Raw genomic sequence first — 22,500 nt, forward strand, 5'->3', positions numbered from 1 at the left:
TTTTAGTTTTCTGTAAAAGAAAACTATTGTGCCGGCTTTGTCTGTCCGTCCACACTTTTTCTGACTGCCCTCAGATCTTAAAAATTACTGAGGCTAGAGGGCTGCAAATTGGTATGTTGATCATCCACCCTCCAATCATCAAACATACCAAATTGCAGCCTCCTAGCCTCAGTAGTTTTTATTTGGTTTAAGGTTAAATTTAGCCATAATCTTGCTTCTGGCAACGATATAGTATGATAGGCCACCACCGGGCCGTGGTTAAGTTTCATGGGTCGCGGCTTATACAGCATTATACCGAGACCACAGAAAGATAGATCTATTTTCGGTGGCCGTGATTATACGTTGTAGCGGCTGTACAGAAAACCTTCCTTCGCCGCATTTTTTACTTGTTTTGTTAATTAAGAAACTAGGCTTAGCCAATGGTACATTGATGTAAAGATGTATAGTCGTTCTTATTTCAGGAACTTATTTGCTCTTTGGAATATGGAACAAAAGGTTTAAAAACTGGTAGTGGTTCTCACCATTTCTTGCCAAACAACATATGAATCTCATTAAGTAAATTATTATTGATACAATATTATTTTTGCTCTTTTAGTGATTTCTAGTTGTTTTTGAACTAGAAACAATACTAGAAGTTGCGTGTTTTTCCCTGACATCAACAAGGAGGAATTTAAGGCAATGGTCATATAAGGGCTGAAGGTTATAATTTTTTTTAGAATGATGAGGAATGCGTCAGGCCTTCTTTAATTTGAAGCACTGTTACAAATCATCAAATAATTTCCTGGTCCCTCTCACTTTTCAAATAATGAATAGTCTGAAATGTAATAATTTTGACTGTTTAAACGAATATTATGTTGCAATCAGTCGTCAAGTTCCAAATAACAAAAATGTTCGAAATAGTCAGTTTAGGCATTTCAGCTATTATTAATTTTATTTTCATTTATTACGATCATTATGAAATACAGGATACATAAAGATCATTATAGGAAAGGGCAAGGAAGAATTACATATAACTGTAATTAATTTGGTAAAACTGAAGAAACTGATTAATTAGTAACTTGAGAAAAATCTTTACGGTAGAAAAATAAGTGAAATGTTTTGGTATAAAAGAAGGAAACAGTATTGAAAGACATTTTTCCCTTTAATTGTTGTTTTCGTGATTTAGATCATTGGGTTCAGATGCAACCGAGAAACCTGTCATTTAACGATCAAATATATCAAAGGATAAAGAAATATAACGAGCAGTAAAAGAAGGAGAAGAGTATTTGTCGAACCAATTTGAAAACTGACGAATGTGTCATGTTCGCTGTAGTTTTCACTGTTGATTACAGAAGCATAAAACGAACGAAAAGCTTGCTGCAGTGGCGAAACGCACATAAATCGAAATTTATTACAGAAAAGACAGGTCATTCAGCTTAATAGAACAACGCGGACTAACTCTTGTCGTACTTGCATGCAAAGAGAGACGCGCGCAGTGATTACATCTTATGCAAACACATTAAACACACGGGTGCCTATGTGGCAAGGGAGTTGCCATTGCTCGCCAGGCGCAGAGGTCAGCATGAATATACATTATGCTTCTGTTAGCATGTGTCAGTCAGATTAAGAAGGGCAACGCTCTCCTGATTTGGGTAATAGAACAGTAATGGGATGTGCGTATATTATTTAGGAGCGGTTATTTCTAAGCAAAGGAGTATTTTCTTATAGTAAATAATTCCAGGAGTTCCTTTCGTTGCCGTAATTGGTAGCAGCAGTTTCATCTGTTGTATAATTCCTTATTGAACGAAGCCTTCGGCAGAATGACTATTTATTTTGCGAGTGACTCTGGATCAACACCATTCTTGTCAAGATTGATAAAACTTCAGGACTTCACAATGCTGATTCTTTTAGGATGATTCTTTTAGGAAGACTCTCACATGAGGTGTTATATTCAACAAAACACCAGGCTAATAAGAGCAACACTAGATAAAGAATTACCACATATTTATGTGATTGACGCTCTGACTTCAGTATATAAGAAAAGAATAGGAATGTGCGCAGAAAAAGAAATACATATCCATTCCCTACAGGTATTTTTAACGTAGACTGCGCGAGAAAATGATAAAATAAAATATTTCCATCCGCCAGTCGTTAGATTTATAAAAGCTGTCTTTGATAGAGCAAAAAAAAAAAAAAAAATAAAAAAAAAAACGCCATTAGCAGTCTTCGCTTGAAAGATCTTTTAAATGGCTTCTCCTTAAAGGAACGTATTTTAAATGGCTTTTATAAAATCCTTCTTGAAAGGACGTGGACATATTTCTTTAAAAGGCTTATTTAAAGCGCTGGGATTTTGTTCTTAAGAAAAATAGGAGTCAGATAACTTGTCAAACATCGTATGGAATTTTCATCATGAATTATGGTAACGTAAGTTTTTCCTTTGACACGTCATGTACAATTTTCGCCATGGATCATGGATACTTACGTTTTTCATTTGATACATCATGTATAATGTTCACCATAAACTATGGTTACCCAAGTTTTTCATTTGATACATCGTGTATAATTTTCACCATAAATTATGGATACTTAATTTTTTCCTTTGATACGTCATATATAATTTTCACCATAAACTATGAGTACTTAAGTTTTGCATTTGATACATCATGCTTTATTTTCACCATAAACTATGGTTACTTAAGTTTTTCCTTTGATACATCGTGTATAATTTTCACCATAAATCATGGATAGTCACGTTTTTCATCTGATATATTCATATATAATTTTCACCATAAATTATGGTTACTTAAGTTTTTCACTTGGTATATCGTGTATAATTTTCACCACAAATATGGATAGTCACGTTTTTCATTTGATACACCATGTATAATTTTCACCATAAACTATGGTTACTTAAGTTTTTCCTTTGCTGCGGCATGTATAATTTTCACCATAAATTATGGTCAAGTTTTCCTTTGATATCCTCAGTTAATGTATAGTTTGGTTTGATGTTCCCAGCTAATAATATATTCTAAATGCATATCATCAAGAAATTGCATTACTGCTGATACGTCCTAAGTTATTTAGCTATTTTGTCATCTATCATAAAAACCTCTTACGGTATATTATCAAGAAATTGCATTACTGCTTATATGCCAAAGTTATTTAGCTATCGTCTCATCTATAGAATTATTCCCTTACGTTTTTTATGTATATGGAAGACAGGGACGCGTCTGAGATTCCCTCATAGACCTAATTGCCTGAACTAAATCTAAGATACCCTAGATGATGGACAACAGCTCATAGCAGCTCGTGCTAACTTTAGATAGCGCTAACTTTAGCGTTCCTTTGACTGGGATAACCTCATATTGTTCATGCAGCTCAGGTCAACTCAGACCTGGCGCCTTTGATGTTCAACTGGCAACAGCTCAGACTCCTTTGTAACTTGTGGCTGTTGCTGGCTTCATAAATTCTTTGATCTGGTATTCAATAAAAAAAGAGTAACCGCTGATGCAACTGATGCGAAGTAAAGTGACAGTGCTTTATGTATGTATGTATGTATGTATGTATGTATGTATGTATGTATGTATATACACACATATATATATATATATATATATATATATATGTGTGTGTGTGTGTGTGTGGGGTAGTTTTATATATACTGTGTGTATATATATATATATATATATATATATATATATATATATATATATATATATTATTACAGAACGCCCATTCTTTCACTTGCTCTTGTAGCCCGTTGTAACCTCTGTATTTAGAAAACCTGAATATTTGACGAAAATTGTGGTATTACGTTGGACTCCAAATATTATATTTGGAACTCTTCAAAATATATTATGTATTATTAATGAATTCACTGGCTTATCCATTAAGTATCCTACGTCAACTGAAACGATGGTAATAATGCTAGAGACTTTTGTTTGTTTTACTATTAAATAAATAAATATGCAGGTTTGTGCTTTTTTGACAAAAGTCATTTATTATTGCCAGACACTCCATTATTCATGTTTGGTTTCTTTGAAGCTAAACTGTCAAACCTTCTCATATTTTCGAATTAAATTATAAGGCTCAGAACTTTCTCTAAGAAGAAAGTTAGCGCCAAAGTTCGTTTTGGAATCGCTTTTGTTCAGATTTCCTGAGGAGTAGGTCTTGATATGTATAAACTCTACGGGGTTTTCTCTCTACGCTACAACCAGTCCTAAGTTTATATTTTTTTCTGTGATATTCTCTTAAATTTCTCTTATATAAGGATTTAGATCCCAAAGGTTAGTCTTCAACATATATAAACTCTACGGGTATTTCTCTCCACGAAATAACACTTAAGTCTGATTTTTCCTGTGATATTCTCATCTAGATCTCTGAATATAAGTCTTTTAATTATTTTCTGGCATCAGTAAACAATAAGTGAGTCATACACTCTCTCATGAGTTTTAGTAACTTCTGTACGACTGCCAGGTTGAAGGAGCATCTAAAATAAAACACAATTTTATCAAAATCTTTATTATTGGAATTGTGTACAAAGATCAGGACTAAAATTATATTTATACAGTGAAGAAACAAATACAACATTATTTATTGACTACGAAACACTCAACATTCATAGACTTATGTCAATCAACAACATTAACCAACAACATAAATGTTTAGAAGAAATGTGAGACGGTTTTTCAGACAGAAAGATGAAATAAGAGATAACGAGAGATAATAATAATGAGAGATCAGAGTCACTTGGTTAAATGGGAGAATGACAGATGGCGTTTTCGGACTCTTATTCAAAAGGATGAATTGTAAATGTCAGTTTTTTTTTATTCGTGGCTGGAGATAAATTGATGATGATGGATAATTGGGAATTGGTCGTTTTAAATGAAGTGAAAATGAATGACTGGTGTTATACTAGTTACATATATATATATATATATATATATATATATATATATATATATATATATATATATATATATATATATATATATATATATATATACATATAAAATTACCGAGGTAGAATTTACATGGCATATATGCTTAGAAATGAGTATGCAAAGTCATCAGTGGAATGAGAGGGAATGCAATACCAATAATGAATACAACTATTTTAATGTTACCGAATTTAAACTTGAAAAAATTTTTGCGAATGATGATAAGAATGAAATAACTTCGCTGAGAATGCAACGATAAATAAGATCCCAGTCTCATCATTAAAATTCCGTAAATAAAAGAAAAAAAATAGAAAACAAAAACAAAAAAAAGAAAAACGAAAGTTGAAATCTCAGATTTATTTAGAAAATATTTTAAGGCTTTTTATATATATATATTATATTTTTTTTTTTACCTACATAGGCTCAAAAATACTTGGAATGCTAATATTTACATCTATCATTTGTTTGTACAGTTAGTCGCTGTCCACAGGGACACGTCTCCTTCTCTTATTCTTAGTGACACAAAAACACAAATTATCTTCTTCCTCAGTTCCTCAGTTCCTCAACTTCGGATGCCCTTTTTAAGATACGCAGCCACAAAATTTGCTTGCGTGTATCTGCTGTAGTCATTTTTTTCATTTAGTGTTGCGTATGTCATCACAAATGTCATATAGTTCTGTATCAGTATGCACGCATGCAATAATATTGCAAATGTGTTGTTTTCATTCAGTATTTCGTATGTCATCCGAAATGTTTATTCATGAGTATACATACATGAATATGTTTGTGTAAGCGCTTGTTAGTTTGTATATGCATGTGTAGCTGTATGTATTTTGTTTAACTCTGGCTAAGTGTTCGCTTGAGATGAATTCAAAAATGGTTTCCAAGAGCACCGTTTCAAGATGCTAGAAATGCATTCTTCGTATCGGCATTTTTAAGACAAATTCACACTTGATCATAAAAACATACTTCAAAGTCACTTCAAAGATTGTCTACCAAACCTTAGGTAAACAATTCTGATTTTCGCGAGGAATTTCTACACTTATTTCATGAACTGTCTAAATTTTAATGAGTAATTTCAACAAACATTTTTCTGAAAACTTTTCAGTATAAAATATCTGAAAATATAAAAGTACTGGTCATCACTTTTTTAGGAAGTTGGGGCTACACGGTTAATTGCAACCCTCCATGTGCACCAAATACCAAAGGTGAGAAAGGTCCTTTGGCATCGCCCCGTCAGGTAGTTAATTGCCTATAAGTCATTTCCAAAATGCTCATAATTACTTGTGGGTCGATGCTAACGTGTTATTCTGTGAATGATACAGAGAGGTATGAGGGAAGCATTCGTCCCTTTTCTGTGTATTTTTCTTCTTTTCTATCTCACACCTTCTTCTTCTTTGTATTTGATACATGAGACGTGAGCCAGGTATCTCCACTGGTAGACGTTTTAGTCAGCTTTGGAAAGATGACGAAATGGAGTGACGACGAAATCTCAACACTCAGATGAAGCACGGTGGATGTTTTCTGTCAGAGGAGGAAGATAGAAAACGGGAACTGCTTCTTCTTCTTCTTCTTTGCGATTTGGCATCAGAATCTCCCTTCAAGGAAACTGACTCTCTCTCTCTCTCTCTCTCTCTCTCTCTCTCTCTCTCTCTCTCTCTCTCTCTCTCTCTCTCTTTCTCTCTCTCTCACGTCGCAGGGAAAGTCCTTCTGTGCGTTCTTCGCTGTCACTCTCCCCCTCTACTCTACAATGAGACTGTGACTGGGGGAAGTGATTTGAGAGTGAATAATGAGGCATTAGAAAAATGTATTACCAAAATCCTCTCTCTCTCTCTCTCTCTCTCTCTCTCTCTCTCTCTCTCTCTCTCTCTCTCTCTCTCTCAGATCATACGCTATCCCTTGGCTTACAAAACTCTCTACAAAGCTATATGTGACAGCGCGAGACCGCCCCACACTAGAACTAAAGGCGGCTCCGCAGGTAAATCCAGGTGAGATGTGTTATGCAAAGGCCGAGATGGAGCAGCAAGGTTTGGGAGACACAGGATCGGAAAATGGAAGCCTTGTTAGTCTGCATTGCTGCCGGCTGCTCGCCTGAAATAGACAAGAGAAAAGACAAATCGAAAGAGGAATGAATTGTTTGAAAAAAAAAAATTTACAGAGGGCTTTTACGCCTGACTTTCTCAGAAGAAAATAATTGTTTTAATTTTGTAGAAGGTCGAAAAATGATTGACACAGGAATGCATATCTAGAAACAATTCGCAGAAGATCACATGTTTTTGGTATATGGATTTAAAAACATATTAGCCATTAAGATAACGTTTTTCGAAGTGAAAGTTCTTGATTCAAGTGGGAAGTGTGTCATTATATAAAATTGCTCATCGCTCCATATAAAAACATATATTTATGGGCACAAGCAAAATAAATTGTGAATTTCGTCCCCTGTAAAATGCTGTATCTCTTCTAGTCAAGAATCAGCGTCAGTGGCCTCAGTTATTGTAACGCCAGAAATATTACAACCAAACAATCAATCTTCTAGTCAAGAGAGGAGGCAACCAGAAGGGAATGACACACAAAACTATCGATTATTTTAATCATTCCATCATACACAGGAACGTCCCTTGTAAAATACTGTGTTTTTTCTAATCAAGAGTCGACGCCAATGACCTCACTTACTGTGACGCCATAGATATTACGATCAAACAATCAATCTTCTAGACAAGAAAATAACACAGCAAACTACCAGTTATGATAAGAATTCCATCGTACCCAGAAGGACATCCACCTACCATTCAGGATGTGTATCCTGACGGAGGCCGTAGCCGAGGGCGAAGGAACGCAGGAGTAGGTTCCTGTGGCAGCGTCGTGGGCGTCGTGGATCAGAAGGATGGTCTTCGTGACAGGGCCTCGGTCTGTGATGACGCTGACCCTACTGTCGCGGTTGTCGTAGTTAATTACCTTCGGCGGGAGAGAGAGAGAGAGAGAGAGAGTGTGTGTGAAAGAGAGATTGAGAGAATGATTGAAATGTCGTTACGAAATCGCGAGGCAGAAGAAATCAAGGGCGAATACTGCATTCGGCCGTGTGACGGAGTCGCCCGTCTATAAAATTAATCGAGTTCTGGAGGCTGTGAATGACTTCTCATTTACTGCGCTCATTCGCGCCTCTAAATGCTGGGCTGTCGAGTTTTTTTTTTTTTTTTTTTGATGGGGTGCAGTGGGGGGCAGGGGGCCAGGGGTGATATATGAGATCATTTTCTGCCTCGTTGAAGCTTTTAAGTATTTGGACAAAATTTCGTATTGCACATAATCATGGCATGTATTTCTTATAGATTGCGAGATAGATGGATGTATATTATATATATATATATATATGTATATATATACATATATATGTATTATATATATAAAATATATATATATATATATATATATATATATATATATATATATATATATATATATATATATATATATATATATATATATATATATATATATATCAGGGGCAGGAAGGAATTTATGAAATCATTTTCTGCCTAACTGAATCTGTTAAGATTTAGTATTGCACGTAATCATAGCATATAATTATCAAAGATAGCTAGATAGATGGGTAATATATACTGCATATATATATATATATATATATATATATATATATATATATATATATATATATATATATATATATATATATATATATATATATATATATATATATATATATATATATATATATATATATATATATATATATATATATATATATATATATATATATATATATATATATATATATATATATATATATATATATATATATATATATATATATATATATATATATCTATCGAGATGGCTCTCACCTTGTTATTGTGGTACCAGAAGATCTCTGTGGGTGAATCCGGATTGTGGTTGATGATACAGGTGAGGTTGATGGTCGACCCTCTATCGACGTATCGCTCAGGTGAGCCTATGATCCTTGCAGTTGGCACTGGAAGATAAAAGGTAACTTGAGCGTTGCTGGCGTCCTCATTAAGAGAGGTTGAACACTGAGGTAAGGGCGCTTTGCTGATTAGAAAATAAATAAAAAAAACATACTCATGGTAGCCGTGAGTCTTTAAATGAAGAAACAAACCCACTGTTATGTATGGGTGCATATACACTTGAAAATAAATCTCTGCAGAGAGCTTTCGGGAATCCGTTCGATTCCTCCTTTTCTAAAGGGTAATCGAACAGATTCCCGAGAGCTCTTTAGAGACTTATTTTTAAATATATGTACCCATACATAACAGTGGATTTGTTTCTCCTAGAAAACAATACATGCACACTCTTTGATGCAAATACTTTTGTGTAGGTGCAGCGTGCTGAGTTGGTTTATGTCATTGTTTCTTGACATATTTGTGGGGACGTTGGATTTCTTTTCATTCAAGCGCACTTTTAAAAAAAAATAATTAGACTTTTTACTATATATATTCTCTTCTATATAGATTCTCAATCATCCCATGCGACTGTTATCCCACATTCACTTCCAGAAAAGGAGAAGAACAGATATTATTGTCAGTAATCCCGAAAATTAGATCTGACATATTATTTGCATAAAGGCAGCATTCCAACATCGGATTTTAAGTCCTTCCGTTTTTACTCTGCTCACAACTATTAAACTCTGAACAGTCTTGCAGACTAGTAAGATGAAAGATCTTTATGAACCGCATAAAAAAAATAATTTCCCTCACAAATCGAACGATTTTTTCGTGATTATTTCCAGAGTAAATCTGCCAACGTTTCTAGAAGTTATTTTCAGGTTTATCATAAAGCAGATATGGCACAATAAACATAGATATGGGGTGCACTGTAGGCATTACTTAAGGTTCTTTGCAGCGTCCCTTCGGCCCCTAGCTGCAACCCCTTTCATTCCTTTTATTGTACCTCCTTTCATAGTATATTTCTTCTGTTTTGCTATCCACCCTCTCCTAACAGTTATTTCAGGGTGCAAACCTACCTACTCTCGGATTCCCTTTCACCGCTGAATAACCTCATAGGTCCCAGTGCTTGGCCTTTTGCCTAAACTCCATATTCCACTCCATAGTTATGGGTGAAAGTTAGGTGAGGATGAATAAGTAATAACAACCATAAAGAAAATAGTAATAATAAATAGTGCTGATCTGAATTCATAACTGATGGGAAACGGGGGAAACGAAGTTGGACGATATGTCTTGGGGAGCTGTGAACGTATATGCAAATATTGCTTATTTCATTTGCGGAAGAGTTAGGCAATTCGGTCACCCTTTATATCATTCAACATTTCCGTGAGGATATGGCTTCCAGACCATTATCCTCTGGACGGGCCATTTATTCAGTTACTTCTCTATCTTTTCTCTTCCTCAGACTTGATCTGTCTTGCCGGTTAAGGCAGGTGTTAGCATTCTCTTCATTCGCTCGGAATTTTATTGTCAGTGTTGATCGAATTCCATCGAAATTTAACACTTCTGTTCTTCAAGCTGATATCAGTTGGTTTAAACGAAAGGCTGCCTTGACTTCTAGAATAGTTTCATTTCAATATTTAATAGATACAACACAAGAACGTATAAATTTTCGTCTAAATGTAACGCCTTTGTTGTTGGAAGCTGAGAAAAATTGATCAGAACGCAAGACTGTCTTGTCTTGTAGGATATTTTCGCTTTAGTATTTAATAGCTATCACATAAAGAAAACGAGTTCAACTCAGAATATCATATTCTGCTTAGCACACATACTCGCACGCACAAACACGCGCACTTAAACTCACTGAGACTTTAAAAGGCACCCAACCACCACTCACCAAAGACGGAGAGGTAAACCGGGAATGTGATTGGATCGGTGGGATGGGTATTAACTTGGCACTCGTACCGACCGGAGTCTCTGGGCTGAACCGACTTGATCTTGAGAATCCAGGAATGGGCGTTCGTGTCGGGGGAGTGAATGACTTCGAAGCGGTCGTCGGCAGTGTAGGTGTACTGGGCCACCGTCAGGATGTGGAGGTCTGCGTCTCTGATCCACGATACCTGGGAGGGATAGAAGCCGGATCTTGAAAAATTGTAGCAGTTTTTTGGTAATTTTGTCAAGGAGTTTTGGTAAGCGCTGAGTATGATGGTGTTGTAGGTTACTGGCAATGTTGTCGGAGGGTATCTGTGGGCGACAGAAACCAGATCTTGAAAAACTGTAGCAGTTTATTGGCAATGTTGTCAAGGATTTTTGGTAAGCGCTGAGTATGATAGTGTAGTAGGTTATTGGCAATGTTGTCGGAGGGTATCTGTGGGCGATAGAAACCAGATCTTGAAAAACTGTAGCAGTTTATTGGCAATGTTGTCAGAGGGTTTCTGTGATAGAAACAACATCTTGAGTTTGGGAATGTAGTAGGTTATCTGGATTGTTGTCAGAGGGTTTCTGTGATTGAAACCGGATCTTGAGTAAGTGTACCAGTTTATTTGCAATGTTGCCAGACGGTTTATGTGATTGAAACCGGATCTTGAGTAAGTGTACCAGTTTATTTGCAATGTTGTCAGAGGGTTATTGTGTACGATAGAAACAAGATCTTGAGTCTAAAGTATAGTAGGTTCTTGGCCATTTGTCAGAGGGTTTCTGTAAGAGACAGAAACAAGATCTTGAGTTCGGAAGTGTATTTTGTTATCGGGGATTTTGTCAGAGGGTTTCTGTGAGCGATGGAAACAAGATCTTAATATGGGAAGCGTAGGAGGTTATCGGAAATGTTGTCAGGGGGGCTTTTTTGAGGGACAGAAACAAAGTCTAGAGTTTGAAAGTATAGTAGATTATCGGGAATGATGTTAGAGGATTTCTGTAAGCGTTAGAAACAAGATCTTGAGTTCGGAGACGTAGTAAGTAATGGGGAAGCTTGTCAGAGGATTTTTGTAAGCGTTAAGCGCTGGAAACAAGGTCTTGAGTTTAAAGTGTGGTAGGTTATTGGCAGTGTTGCCAGAAGGTTGCTGGGCTTACCATGAGCGATGCATTCGTGAAAAGGAAATACAACAGTTTATAGCCCAGTGATTAGCTCTGGACCCTTCAGCAACGTCAAAAATGCCTGATATGAAGGACCAGTTGAAATATTTCGTCTAGCAAGGATTGTCCTTTTGAAAATGTGTTTCCAACTAGGTTTGGTAAACCCAATCTCTCGGACCTTAAAATTCGGGTCCAAGGACCGAATAAGGATTATGTCTGAGAGGAAAAAATAAAAAGGATATGTAAATCTATCTCCTAAAAAAGCACAAACACACAAACTTGTTTTCCATCATAAACAAAGCAGCCATATTCACACGAACAGGAAAAGAAATTCACACCTGCACAAAACGAAATTACACCCAAAACCCTTCCGAAAATAATTAATTAACACCTGCAGAAGAAATTAACACCTACGAAGGAAACACCTGCACAACAGTGAAAATAACGGTCCAGTCCTCAATTACAGCCGAAAACTTAAAAAGAAAATAAAAAAATGAAATTAACACTTGCAAAAACACCTGTAAAAAAACACCTGCGCAAAGTGACATCGGAAGAAGCCTTACCGTCTTGTTTCCGATGTTATGGACGATGCAATGGAGATAAGCATTGTCATCCTTTAGAGCCGTGACATTCTGGGGCGGCGAAGAATCGAATGTGGGGCCTTGGTAATTAGGCTCCCACGGGACGTGGCGTCTCCCTCCGTTGGGAGTGTACGTCGGTATGTAGACGGGGTCGTGAAAGCCGAGGGGCATTCCCCTCAGGCCGTTACGGTAATGTCCATTCCGGAGGATCCTGCCCCACAGGAGCGAACCTGGAAGGATATATTGGATAATGTTATTACTGTTTGCAGGATTAATTCTGCGGGAAATAGATAATACTAGAACACGCTCTCTCTCTCTCTCTCTCTCTCTCTCTCTCTCTCTCTCTCTCTCTCTCTCTCTCTCTCTCTGCGATTTTAGGCATTTATGGTTTTAATCAGGGCTATAACTAGCGAACTTTATAACTGGGACCATTTTATAGAATTTATGAAAGAAAATCGGTTTTAGTAGCATATTTTCAAGTGCGCCGACCTTTGTAGTTGTGACACTAGATAATTTTATATTAATCAGTCAATCATTCTCTCTCTCTCTCTCTCTCTCTCTCTCTCTCTCTCTCTCTCTCTCTCTCTCTCTCTCTCTCTCTCTCATGGTGAAAACGTTTTACTCAAATTCCTCCCATCCAACATTACGTCACCGAACGTGGAATATATATATATATATATATATATATATATATATATATATATATATATATATATATATATATATATATATATATATATATATATATATATACTGTATATATGTATGTATGTATATATAAACTGTGTTGAATAGTTCAACCCATTATGATAAGGACATTACTCGGAGTTGCCAGAATGAGATGAGGCCATTAGCATTCCAAAGCCTCTTAGTCTAAAGTCAAATGCGGGCCAATTAGTGCGAAAAGGAAATGCCGCTCCGAGCATTTACATAATGGGATTATCTGGTTGACGCGATATGTGTTTCCCGTAATTTGTTTCTAAGTAAGAAAAGGGAAGCGCAAATTTTGCTTGTAGGGATGATTCTGCTGGCGTCACTCTATTAAAGACAATGTCTTAGACATGTCTTGAACACGTCGGCAATTAATCGCACACATATAGCATACATGTTAGATGCAATTCATAAACTTATCAGTAGTTCCCATAATTTGCACATAGTTTAGACTCGATTCTAAGTAAGAAAAGGGAAGTGTGAATTTAGTTATAGCGATGATTCTGCTGGTGTCATTATTAAAGAAAATGTCTTAGACATGTCTTAAGCACGTCGGCAACTAATCGCACACATATCACATACATGTTAGATACATTTCAAAAACCTGTCGGTAGTACCCGTAATTTGTACATAGTTTAAACTTGTTTCTAAGTAAGAAAGAGAAGTGTGAATTGAGTTAAAGGGATGATTCTACTGTCGTCACTCTATTAAAGAAAATGTCTTAGACATGTCTTAAATACGTTGGTAACTTGTCGCACATATATCACACAAATGTTAGATGCAATGAAAATAAGTATAAAATGCGCTGAAGTTTCTTTGGCGCAATCAAGTTTTCTGTACTGCGTTTAATGCTGTAGGTCTCACCCACGGCCCATGACACTTTCAGCTGCGGCCCATGAAACTTTCAGCCACTTCTCGGTGGTGGCCTGTGTTGTTGGCACCTATAGCGTTGCCAGACGCACGATCGTGGCTAACTTTAATTTAAATAAAATGGAAACTACTGAGACTAGAGGGCTGCAATTTGTTTTGTTTGATGATTGGACGGTGGATGATCAACATATCAAATTGCAGCCTTCTAGCCCCGGTAGTTTTTAAGATCTGGGGGCGGACAGGAAAAGTGTGGACGGACAGACAAGTAGCCAACTCGATAGTTTTCTTTAACAGAAAACTAAAACTTAACGGAAGCCCTAGCCAGTGTTTAATACGACTGTCCAGCACTTGCCAAAGATGCGTTCTCCACGTTTGGTCGTTGAATTGTTTTAAACATGTTTGTGACAAGTATGCAACAATTTTCCAGTGTGTCCTTATGGCATGTTGTACTACAGTGTGGATGCTCCTTAAATGCTTTGCGGTCTAAAATCTGATGTTAATACAAAACTCACATCATTCACAGAGCTTTTCTTCAGTAAAGTGTTTAGAAACGTAACGGTGTATAAGATAATATTATGAAAGGCTATGTACCTCCACATGCTTGTATAATTTCCGGAAGTTGTTGCTTCTCGCTAAATGTAATTGAAACTCGTCCATTTACGCGTCACATAATACAGGTGTAACCCCCCCCCCCACTACTCTTCTTAATTATTTAAACGTTACCCAACATGTCATAATTATTGCACATTACTTCTCACAAATGTCCTGCGTGTACTACATTCACCACAGTACTTAGCCAACGATAATCCTGTAAGATTAATATTGAAGTGCTTAAGTACTTCATGTGAAAGTACTCAAGTCATTGTTTTCCCTTTAAAAAATATTAGAGTACCAAATGGAGGGAACATTGAAGTTTTTAAGTATTCCATGTGGAAGTATTTAAGTCATTGTTTTCCTTAAAAAAAAAATATTGGATTACCAATTGGAGGAAACATTGAAGTACTTAAGTACTTTCGTGGAAGTACTTAAGTCATAGTTTTCCCTTTAAAAATATTAGAGTACCAAATGGAGGAAACACTGAAGTACTTAAGTACTTCACGTGGTAGTACTTAAGTCATTGTTTTCCCTTTAAAAAGTATTAGAGTGCCAAATGGAGGAAACATTGAAGCACTTAAGTACTTCGTGTGGAAGTACGTGAGTCATTGTCTTCCCTTTAAAAAATATTAGAGTTCCAAATGGAGGAAACATTGAAGCACTTTAGTACTTCATGTGGAAGTACTTGAGTCATTGTTTTCCCTTTAAAAATATTAGAGTTCCAAATGGAGGAAACATTGAAGCACTTAAGTACTTCATGTGGAAGTACGTGAGTCATTGTCTTCCCTTTAAAAAATATTAGAGTTCCAAATGGAGGAAACATTGAAGCACTTTAGTACTTCATGTGGAAGTACTTGAGTCATTGTTTTCCCTTTAAAAAATATTAGAGTTCCAAATGGAGGAAACATTGAAGCACTTAAGTACTTCATGTGGAAGTACGTGAGTCATTGTCTTCCCTTTAAAAAATATTAGAGTTCCAAATGGAGGAAACATTGAAGCACTTTAGTACTTCATGTGGAAGTACTTAAGTCATTGTCTTCCCTTTAAAAAATATTAGAGTTCCAAATGGAGGAAACATTGAAGCACTTTAGTACTTCATGTGGAAGTACTTAAGTCATTGTCTTCCCTTTAAAAAATATTAGAGTTCCAAATGGAGGAAACATTGAAGCACTTGAGTACTTCATGTGGAAGTACTTGAGTCAATTATTTTCCCTTTAAAAAATATTAAGAGTACCAAAATGGCGGAGTGGTTGATAAAGTAAATTTTGTAAATGTAAACAACCTCTTCGTTGTTTACATTTTTCCAAAAGAAAGCTTCTCAAGTTCAGTGAGGGGAAATTTTCATTTGTTCATATATCTCTCTGTAAAAGTCGCTAATGACGTTTATCGAGCCGATGTATGCAAATATGAATAGAAACCATTTTGATTGTTATTTGTATTCGTTGAATTACAAAAGATATTTTTTTACTCACACATTGGTTTTTATCTATTTGCATTTTATTAAAGGATATTATGTGATTATCTGGCGTAGTCAGAGAAGAAATAGAAGACTTGGTGTGATTATTAAAGACACTTTATATTCAACGCTGTATTTACCCGTATGAGGTCTTTAATTTTTATCCTCAAATTTCTTTCTTCTCCTCCTCCTCCTCCTCCTCCTCCTCCTCCTCTTCTTCTTCATCATCTTCCTCTTCCTTTTCTCCTCCTCTTCTTCCTCTTTGTCTTCCTCTTCCTCCTTCTCCTCTTACTCTTCCTGCCCTTCCCCCTCCTCCTCCACCTCTTCACCTTCTCCTCAGTTCCTCTTCCTCTTCCTTTTCTCCTCCTCCTCATCCTCTCCCTCTCCCTCTCCCTCTCCCTCTCCCTCTCCCTCTCCTCCTCCGCTTCCTCCCCCAATTTCTATCCTATTCCTCCTCCTCCTCCTCCTCTTTCCCTTCCTCCTCCTCTTCCTCCTCCTTCTCTTTCCCTTCCTCCTCCTCTTCCTCCTCCTTCTCTTTCCCTTCCTCCTCCTCTTCCTATATGTCCACGTATCTATTTCAGCACTGTTTGTTTTATCTGCATATTCGAAACTGGGTCAGGGCGACTTCCAATTAATTACCTATTGGCGTTTCCCAGTCGCCAGGGAACAGTCGCTTTCCATTATGGCGCTAAGTAGGTAGGAGGGCTCTGGCTCGAAGGTAGAGAATAAAAAAAGAAGAAAAAAAAATTAGACAGGCTCCGTACCCAAGGCAGTGACAGGTCGTACGTTTCAGGCTAAACGGTCTCTCTCTGCGGTCTCCTGTGCTACCTGGCCAAGTTTTTTTTTTTTTTTTTTTTTTTTTTTTTTTTTCCTTGGCGGAAAGTTTTTTTTATTGGCTTTGGCAGATTTTTTTTTTGCCTCTGTTGAAAGTTTTTTTTTTTTTTTTTTTTTTTGCCTTTTTTTTTTTTTTTTTTTTTTTTTTTTTTTTTCCTTGGCTGAAAGTTTTTTTATTGGCTTTGGCAGATTTTTTTTACCTCTGTTCAAAGTTTTTTTTTTTTGCCCTGGCTGAAATTGTTTATTTTTTTTTTTTTTTTGCCTTGGCTGAAAATTTTTATTTTTTTTGTCTTGGCTGAAAGTTTTTTTTCCCTTGCTAAAAATTTTTTTATTTTTTTTTTTTTGCGTTGACTGAAAGTTTTTGTTTTTGCCTTGGCTGAAAGTTTTTTTTTCGCCTTGGCGGAAGGTATTTTTTTATTTTTTTTATTTTTTGCCTTCTTCAGTTAAGAAGTGAGAGAATATGTTTGTGGGAGGGGTTTTTTCTCGTTGTTCTTCTCACCCCCATTCACCCGTTTCTCTCTTTATTTCGGAGGAGTTTCATTTAGTTGCTGTATTTCTCTTCATCTTTCCCATTCTCTCTCTCTCTCTCTCTCTCTCTCTCTCTCTCTCTCTCTCTCTCTCTCTCTCTCTCTTAAAAGCTTCCGGTGCCAATATCTGGCTCCAGAGTCCATTTTTCGACTCTGGGGAACAATTTTCCGACCCGGTGAAGAGTCAGGTATCCCACGAGGACCCAAAAATCTCTCTTTGTGAAAGTATCTTCGAATATAACATATCTAAATTCCATTTATGATTAATTATTACTTAATTATAACATAACAAGTAAAAAATGCGCCGAAGGTTTGCTGTACAGCCGCTACAGCGTATAATAAAGGCCACCGAAAATAGATCTATCTTCCGGTGGTCCCGGTATAATGATGTATGAGCCGCGGCCCACGAAACGTTAACAACGGCCTTGTGGTGGCCTATCCTATAACGTTGCCAGAAGCACGATTATGGCTAACTTTAATCTTAAATAAAATAAAAACTACTTAGGCTAGAGGGCTGCAATTTGGTATGCCTGATGTTTGGAGGGTGGATGATCAACGTACCAGTTTGCAGCCCTCTAGCCTCAGCAGTTTTAAGATCTGAGGGCGGACAGAATATAGTACGGACAGAAAAGTGCGGACGAACAGACAAGGCCGGCACAATAGTTTTCTTTTACAGAAAACTAAAAAAGGAAGATTTTAGCATGAATTGAAGAAGAGCTTAATATTTGAATGATTCAAGTGGCATTTAAGTGAAACCCGTCGAGAACCGACATAGCAAACCTTTATTGTTTTATCTATTTGCACGGTACAAGGGGTCAGCATGCATGCTAATTAGCTGACTGCAGAAACACGGCAAATGTTGAAGGTTACAATTTGGCGTCATTATGGGTTACGACAGAATAAGGATATTGCGATTAAGGTTCATATTACCAAATGTAAAAACCAAGAAAAAAATACGTTAATTGTGGATATAGATATTTTTTTATTTCAGAAGATTTTATTTTACTTCAGAAAATCTGTAATTTAAATAAAACGTTTCATTTAACTGATCAGCTGTTAAAAATTCCCAGTGAAATAAAGATCGTCAAAAAATGAAATCAAATAAAACAAAATAAAAACAGCTGTCAACAATAATTTGGTCTGACAAATAATTGCACATCTAAATAAAAAGCATAAAGTATTCTATACATGAGTCATTTTTTTGCGAGGCCAAACGAAAAATATTCACGGAAAATGTTGGCAATAGTCGTAATGAATTTACAATAGAATGCAGCATTCGGGCTATGTGAAAATAAAATTAATTATTGAAATATTTCTCGGCTGAAGATTTACTCCATTACATGATCTACTAAAAAAGGATTGTAAATTATGTATATATATATATATATATATATATATATATATATATATATATATATATATATATATATATATATATATACATACACGCTCACGCGTGTATTGCAGTGTTCTACTTATGCCATAATAAAACTAAAAGCATTCGCATACATGCTTTCTTTAAACACTTACACGAATAAGCATATGTTTCCATTAATTTAAAACGAGCAATAATTCCATTATCTTTCCATTTCTTTTTACTCTCATGATTTCATATATCTTGACAGCTTGTCATAAGGGATCGTCCGAACCCCTCTTGATATTTATTGATTGTGTGATGAAATTAAATTACCCTCTCGGGAACTGATGTTCTTCATCTTAAGTGTTATTTTTAGTTTCCTATAAAAGAAAACTGTTGTGCCGGCTTTGTCTGTCCGTCCGCACTTTATTCTGACCGCATTTTTTCCCGTACGCACTTTTTCTGTCAGCCCACAGATTTTGAAAACTACTGAGGCTAGAGGGTTGCAAATTGGTATATTGATCATCCACCCACCAACCATCAAACATACCGGATTGCAGCCCTCTAGCCTCAGTAGTTTTTATTTTATTTAAGAATAAAGTTAGTCAAAATCGGGCTCCTGGTAAAGGTATAGGATAGGCTACCACCGGGCCGTGATTAAAGTTTCACGGGCCGCGGCCCATACAGCATTATACCGAGACCACCGAAACATAGCTCTATTTTCGTTGGCCTTGATTATATGTTGTAGCAACTGTACAGAAAACTTGATTGTGCCGAAGTAACTTCGGCTCATTTTTTTACTTGTTTTCTGTGAGATCTTATCAGATTCTAGAACAAATGTATTTGACGTTCATAAAAGCCTAGCTCATTAAAATTCTAGAACAAAGTATTTAGATATAACTTTTTTTGAGATTATACATTACAGTTCGTATCTGTAATTTCTTTAATACTATTGTCCCTATATGTCAGTTGACCTTGATTGTATAAATGAAATTTGTTGTTTATGAATTTATAAGCGAAGCAAATAAACAATTTAAATTTCAGTTGGACGAAAGACGAAAATATCAACCATTCAAAAGCTTAGAATAAATTGAAGAAATAAAGAGCGACAGACAGACAGACAGGCAGAGAGAGAGAGAGGTCTGTAGGTATGTTAAGAAGAGAGCGAAAGTGGTGGGAAGAAGAAGCGGTGAAATGAAAATTGTCTCAAAATATGAGCTGCGGGACATTTACCACCTGCAACAATATCTCCTCCAAAACTCACTCTCTCTCTCTCTCTCTCTCTCTCTCTCTCTCTCTCTCTCTCTCTCTCTCTCTCTCTCTCTCTTTTCTTCTTCTTACAGCAGTCGTATGACACGTTCATCTTCATGCACCTAAAGTATAACATATTTTTAGGGTCTCTCTCTCTCTCTCTCTCTCTCTCTCTCAAATATTCATCATATTTCCCTCGTACAACACTTGCATACGTTTATTTTTATGCGTCTCTTGAAGTAGAATATATTTTTAGTCTCTCTCTCTCTCTCTCTCTCTCTCTCTCTCTCTCTCTCTCTCTCTCTCTCTCTCTCTCTCTCTCTCTCTCTCTTTGTCACCTGCACGGCCATTGCATGACAAGTTTCTTTATACTCCTGAAGTGTAAGATATTTTTAGCCTCTCTCTCTCTCTCTCTCTCTCTCTCTCTCTCTCTCTCTCTCTCTCTCTCTCTCTCTCTCTCTCTCTCTCCTTTTTCATATTTCCCTCTTACAACACTTGCACAAGTTTATCGTTATTCGCCTGAAGTAAAAGATATTTTTAGTCTCTCTCTCTCTCTCTCTCTCTCTCTCTCTCTCTCTCTCTCTCCTCTCTCTCTCTCTCTCTCTCAGCCACAATCCTTTAACCCTCCCGTAGCTCATCACCGCAGGTAATGGAGGCATTACTCATGTTTTGCAACAGCGTGTAAGTGTAAGCTTTTGACTTCGGGGGATTACGTTGAAAATATCCTCGCCATACTGATACTCTCTCTCTCTCTCTCTCTCTCTCTCTCTCTCTCTCTCTCTCTCTCTCTCTCTCTCTCTCTCGACTCTGCATGCTTTCCGTATCCGTTCATATCTCTTCATTGTTAGTTTTCCGAAAAGAAAACTATTGTGTCGGCTTTGTCCGTCCGCACTTTATTCTGTCCGCACTTTTTCTGTCCGCCCTCAGATTTTCAAAACTACCTTGGCTAGAGGGCTGCAAATTGGTGTGTTGATCATCCACCCTACAGTCATTAAACATACCAAATTGCAGCCCTCTAGCCTTAGTAGTTGATATTTCATTTAAGGTTAAAGTTAGCCATAATCGTGCGTCTGGCAACGATATAGGCCTGCCAACGGGCCGAGGCTCGTACAGCATTATACCGAGCCCACCGAAAAATAGATCTATTTTCGTTGGCCTTGATTACACAGAGTAGCGACTGTACAGAAAACTCGATTGCGCCGATGAAACGTCTGGGCATTTTTTACTTGTATTAATATTTAGATCTGATAAATGATTTGAGTGGCCTCTTGCAAAGTGATACGAGCTTTCAGTAGTGTTTGTGAAAATGGTTCTGCTGAATAGATCAGAAATAAAACAGGGTTTTTGGTGTTTTAAGTTTTCGTTTCTTTTCATTATTGATTTGTGAATGTTGATATACACAGTAAGGTTCCATTGTTATCTTTAAAAGAAATATTTTTAATGTAAGAAGATCAAGATACGTCTTGTAAAGAGAGAGAGAGAGAGAGAGAGAGAGAGAGAGAGAGAGAGAGAGAGAGAGAGAGAGAGAGAGAATATACGTACATATGTACCTACATACAAGAAAGAAGACAATTATACATACATATGCATATGCATACATGCAAGAGAGAAGGAAGACGTACATAAATACATACTTAAGACAGGAGAGTAAGACATACAATACATACATACATACTAGGAAGTCAAATATGCATACACACAAATTTCTGACTCACAGTGGGATCGAACCAAGGTTTTTCAATTCGACCCCGATGCGAGTCAGAACTTTATTTCTGTTCCGCATGCGATTGTGTGTTGATTACTTCAGTCACATACATACATCCTACATACATACATACATACATACATACATACATACATACATACATACATACATACATACATACATACATACACAAGCCCTTAGTAATCATTGACATTGATATAAGTTCTTACTGGGATGTCAAATCTGTAATACTGTGCTATGTCATTTCACCAACAAAAAAAGAACCTCTTGATAAAAAATCACCATCTTATTTGAAGAACCTTTTGGTTCTCTGCATCATGCAGTGTCCTTTGCAACAATCAGCTTTAACGGCAGACTGAACGGGATCGGGCGTACGTATGTAGTTATTGATTTGATTTTTACTTAAAAAGGAAAAGAGAAGCTTTTCGTGGAAATACGGTATGTAGTTCAACAGTGCAATGTGTGAACATTTACCTACGTTAAAGTACGGGTCGTTTTATACAGGTAAATGTGTATGTATATTTACTCTGCGCATGTATACATTCACTCTTTCATGACTTTTATGTCAGAGGGGTTTATAACTTGAAAAGTATGTAATTATAATTATTATTCAGAAGATGAAGTCTGTTCTTATGAAAAAAGCCCACAATAGGGGCCAAGCTTCCAAACAATATGGTGTTCATTT

General features: G+C 36.5%; 1 protein-coding gene across 1 annotated transcript in view; it reads right to left on the reverse strand.

The window, feature by feature from the left end:
* Nucleotides 1-4,502: 4,502 nt before the first annotated feature.
* Nucleotides 4,503-22,500, reverse strand: part of LOC136848237 (zwei Ig domain protein zig-8-like) — a 62,281-nt gene continuing 44,283 nt past the window's right edge. Inside the window, exons 3-7 of the mRNA XM_067120595.1 lie at nt 12,472-12,719; nt 10,734-10,956; nt 8,780-8,907; nt 7,706-7,874; nt 4,503-7,010 (exon numbers count right to left, since the gene is read on the reverse strand). Coding sequence (XP_066976696.1) covers nt 6,880-7,010; nt 7,706-7,874; nt 8,780-8,907; nt 10,734-10,956; nt 12,472-12,719 — 899 coding nt within the window. The 3' untranslated portion in view covers nt 4,503-6,879. The remainder of the gene's footprint in view (nt 7,011-7,705; nt 7,875-8,779; nt 8,908-10,733; nt 10,957-12,471; nt 12,720-22,500) is intronic.

The sequence above is a fragment of the Macrobrachium rosenbergii genome, chromosome 18, assembly GCF_040412425.1.
Source record: "Macrobrachium rosenbergii isolate ZJJX-2024 chromosome 18, ASM4041242v1, whole genome shotgun sequence".
NCBI classification, from domain to species: Eukaryota; Metazoa; Arthropoda; class Malacostraca; order Decapoda; family Palaemonidae; genus Macrobrachium; species Macrobrachium rosenbergii.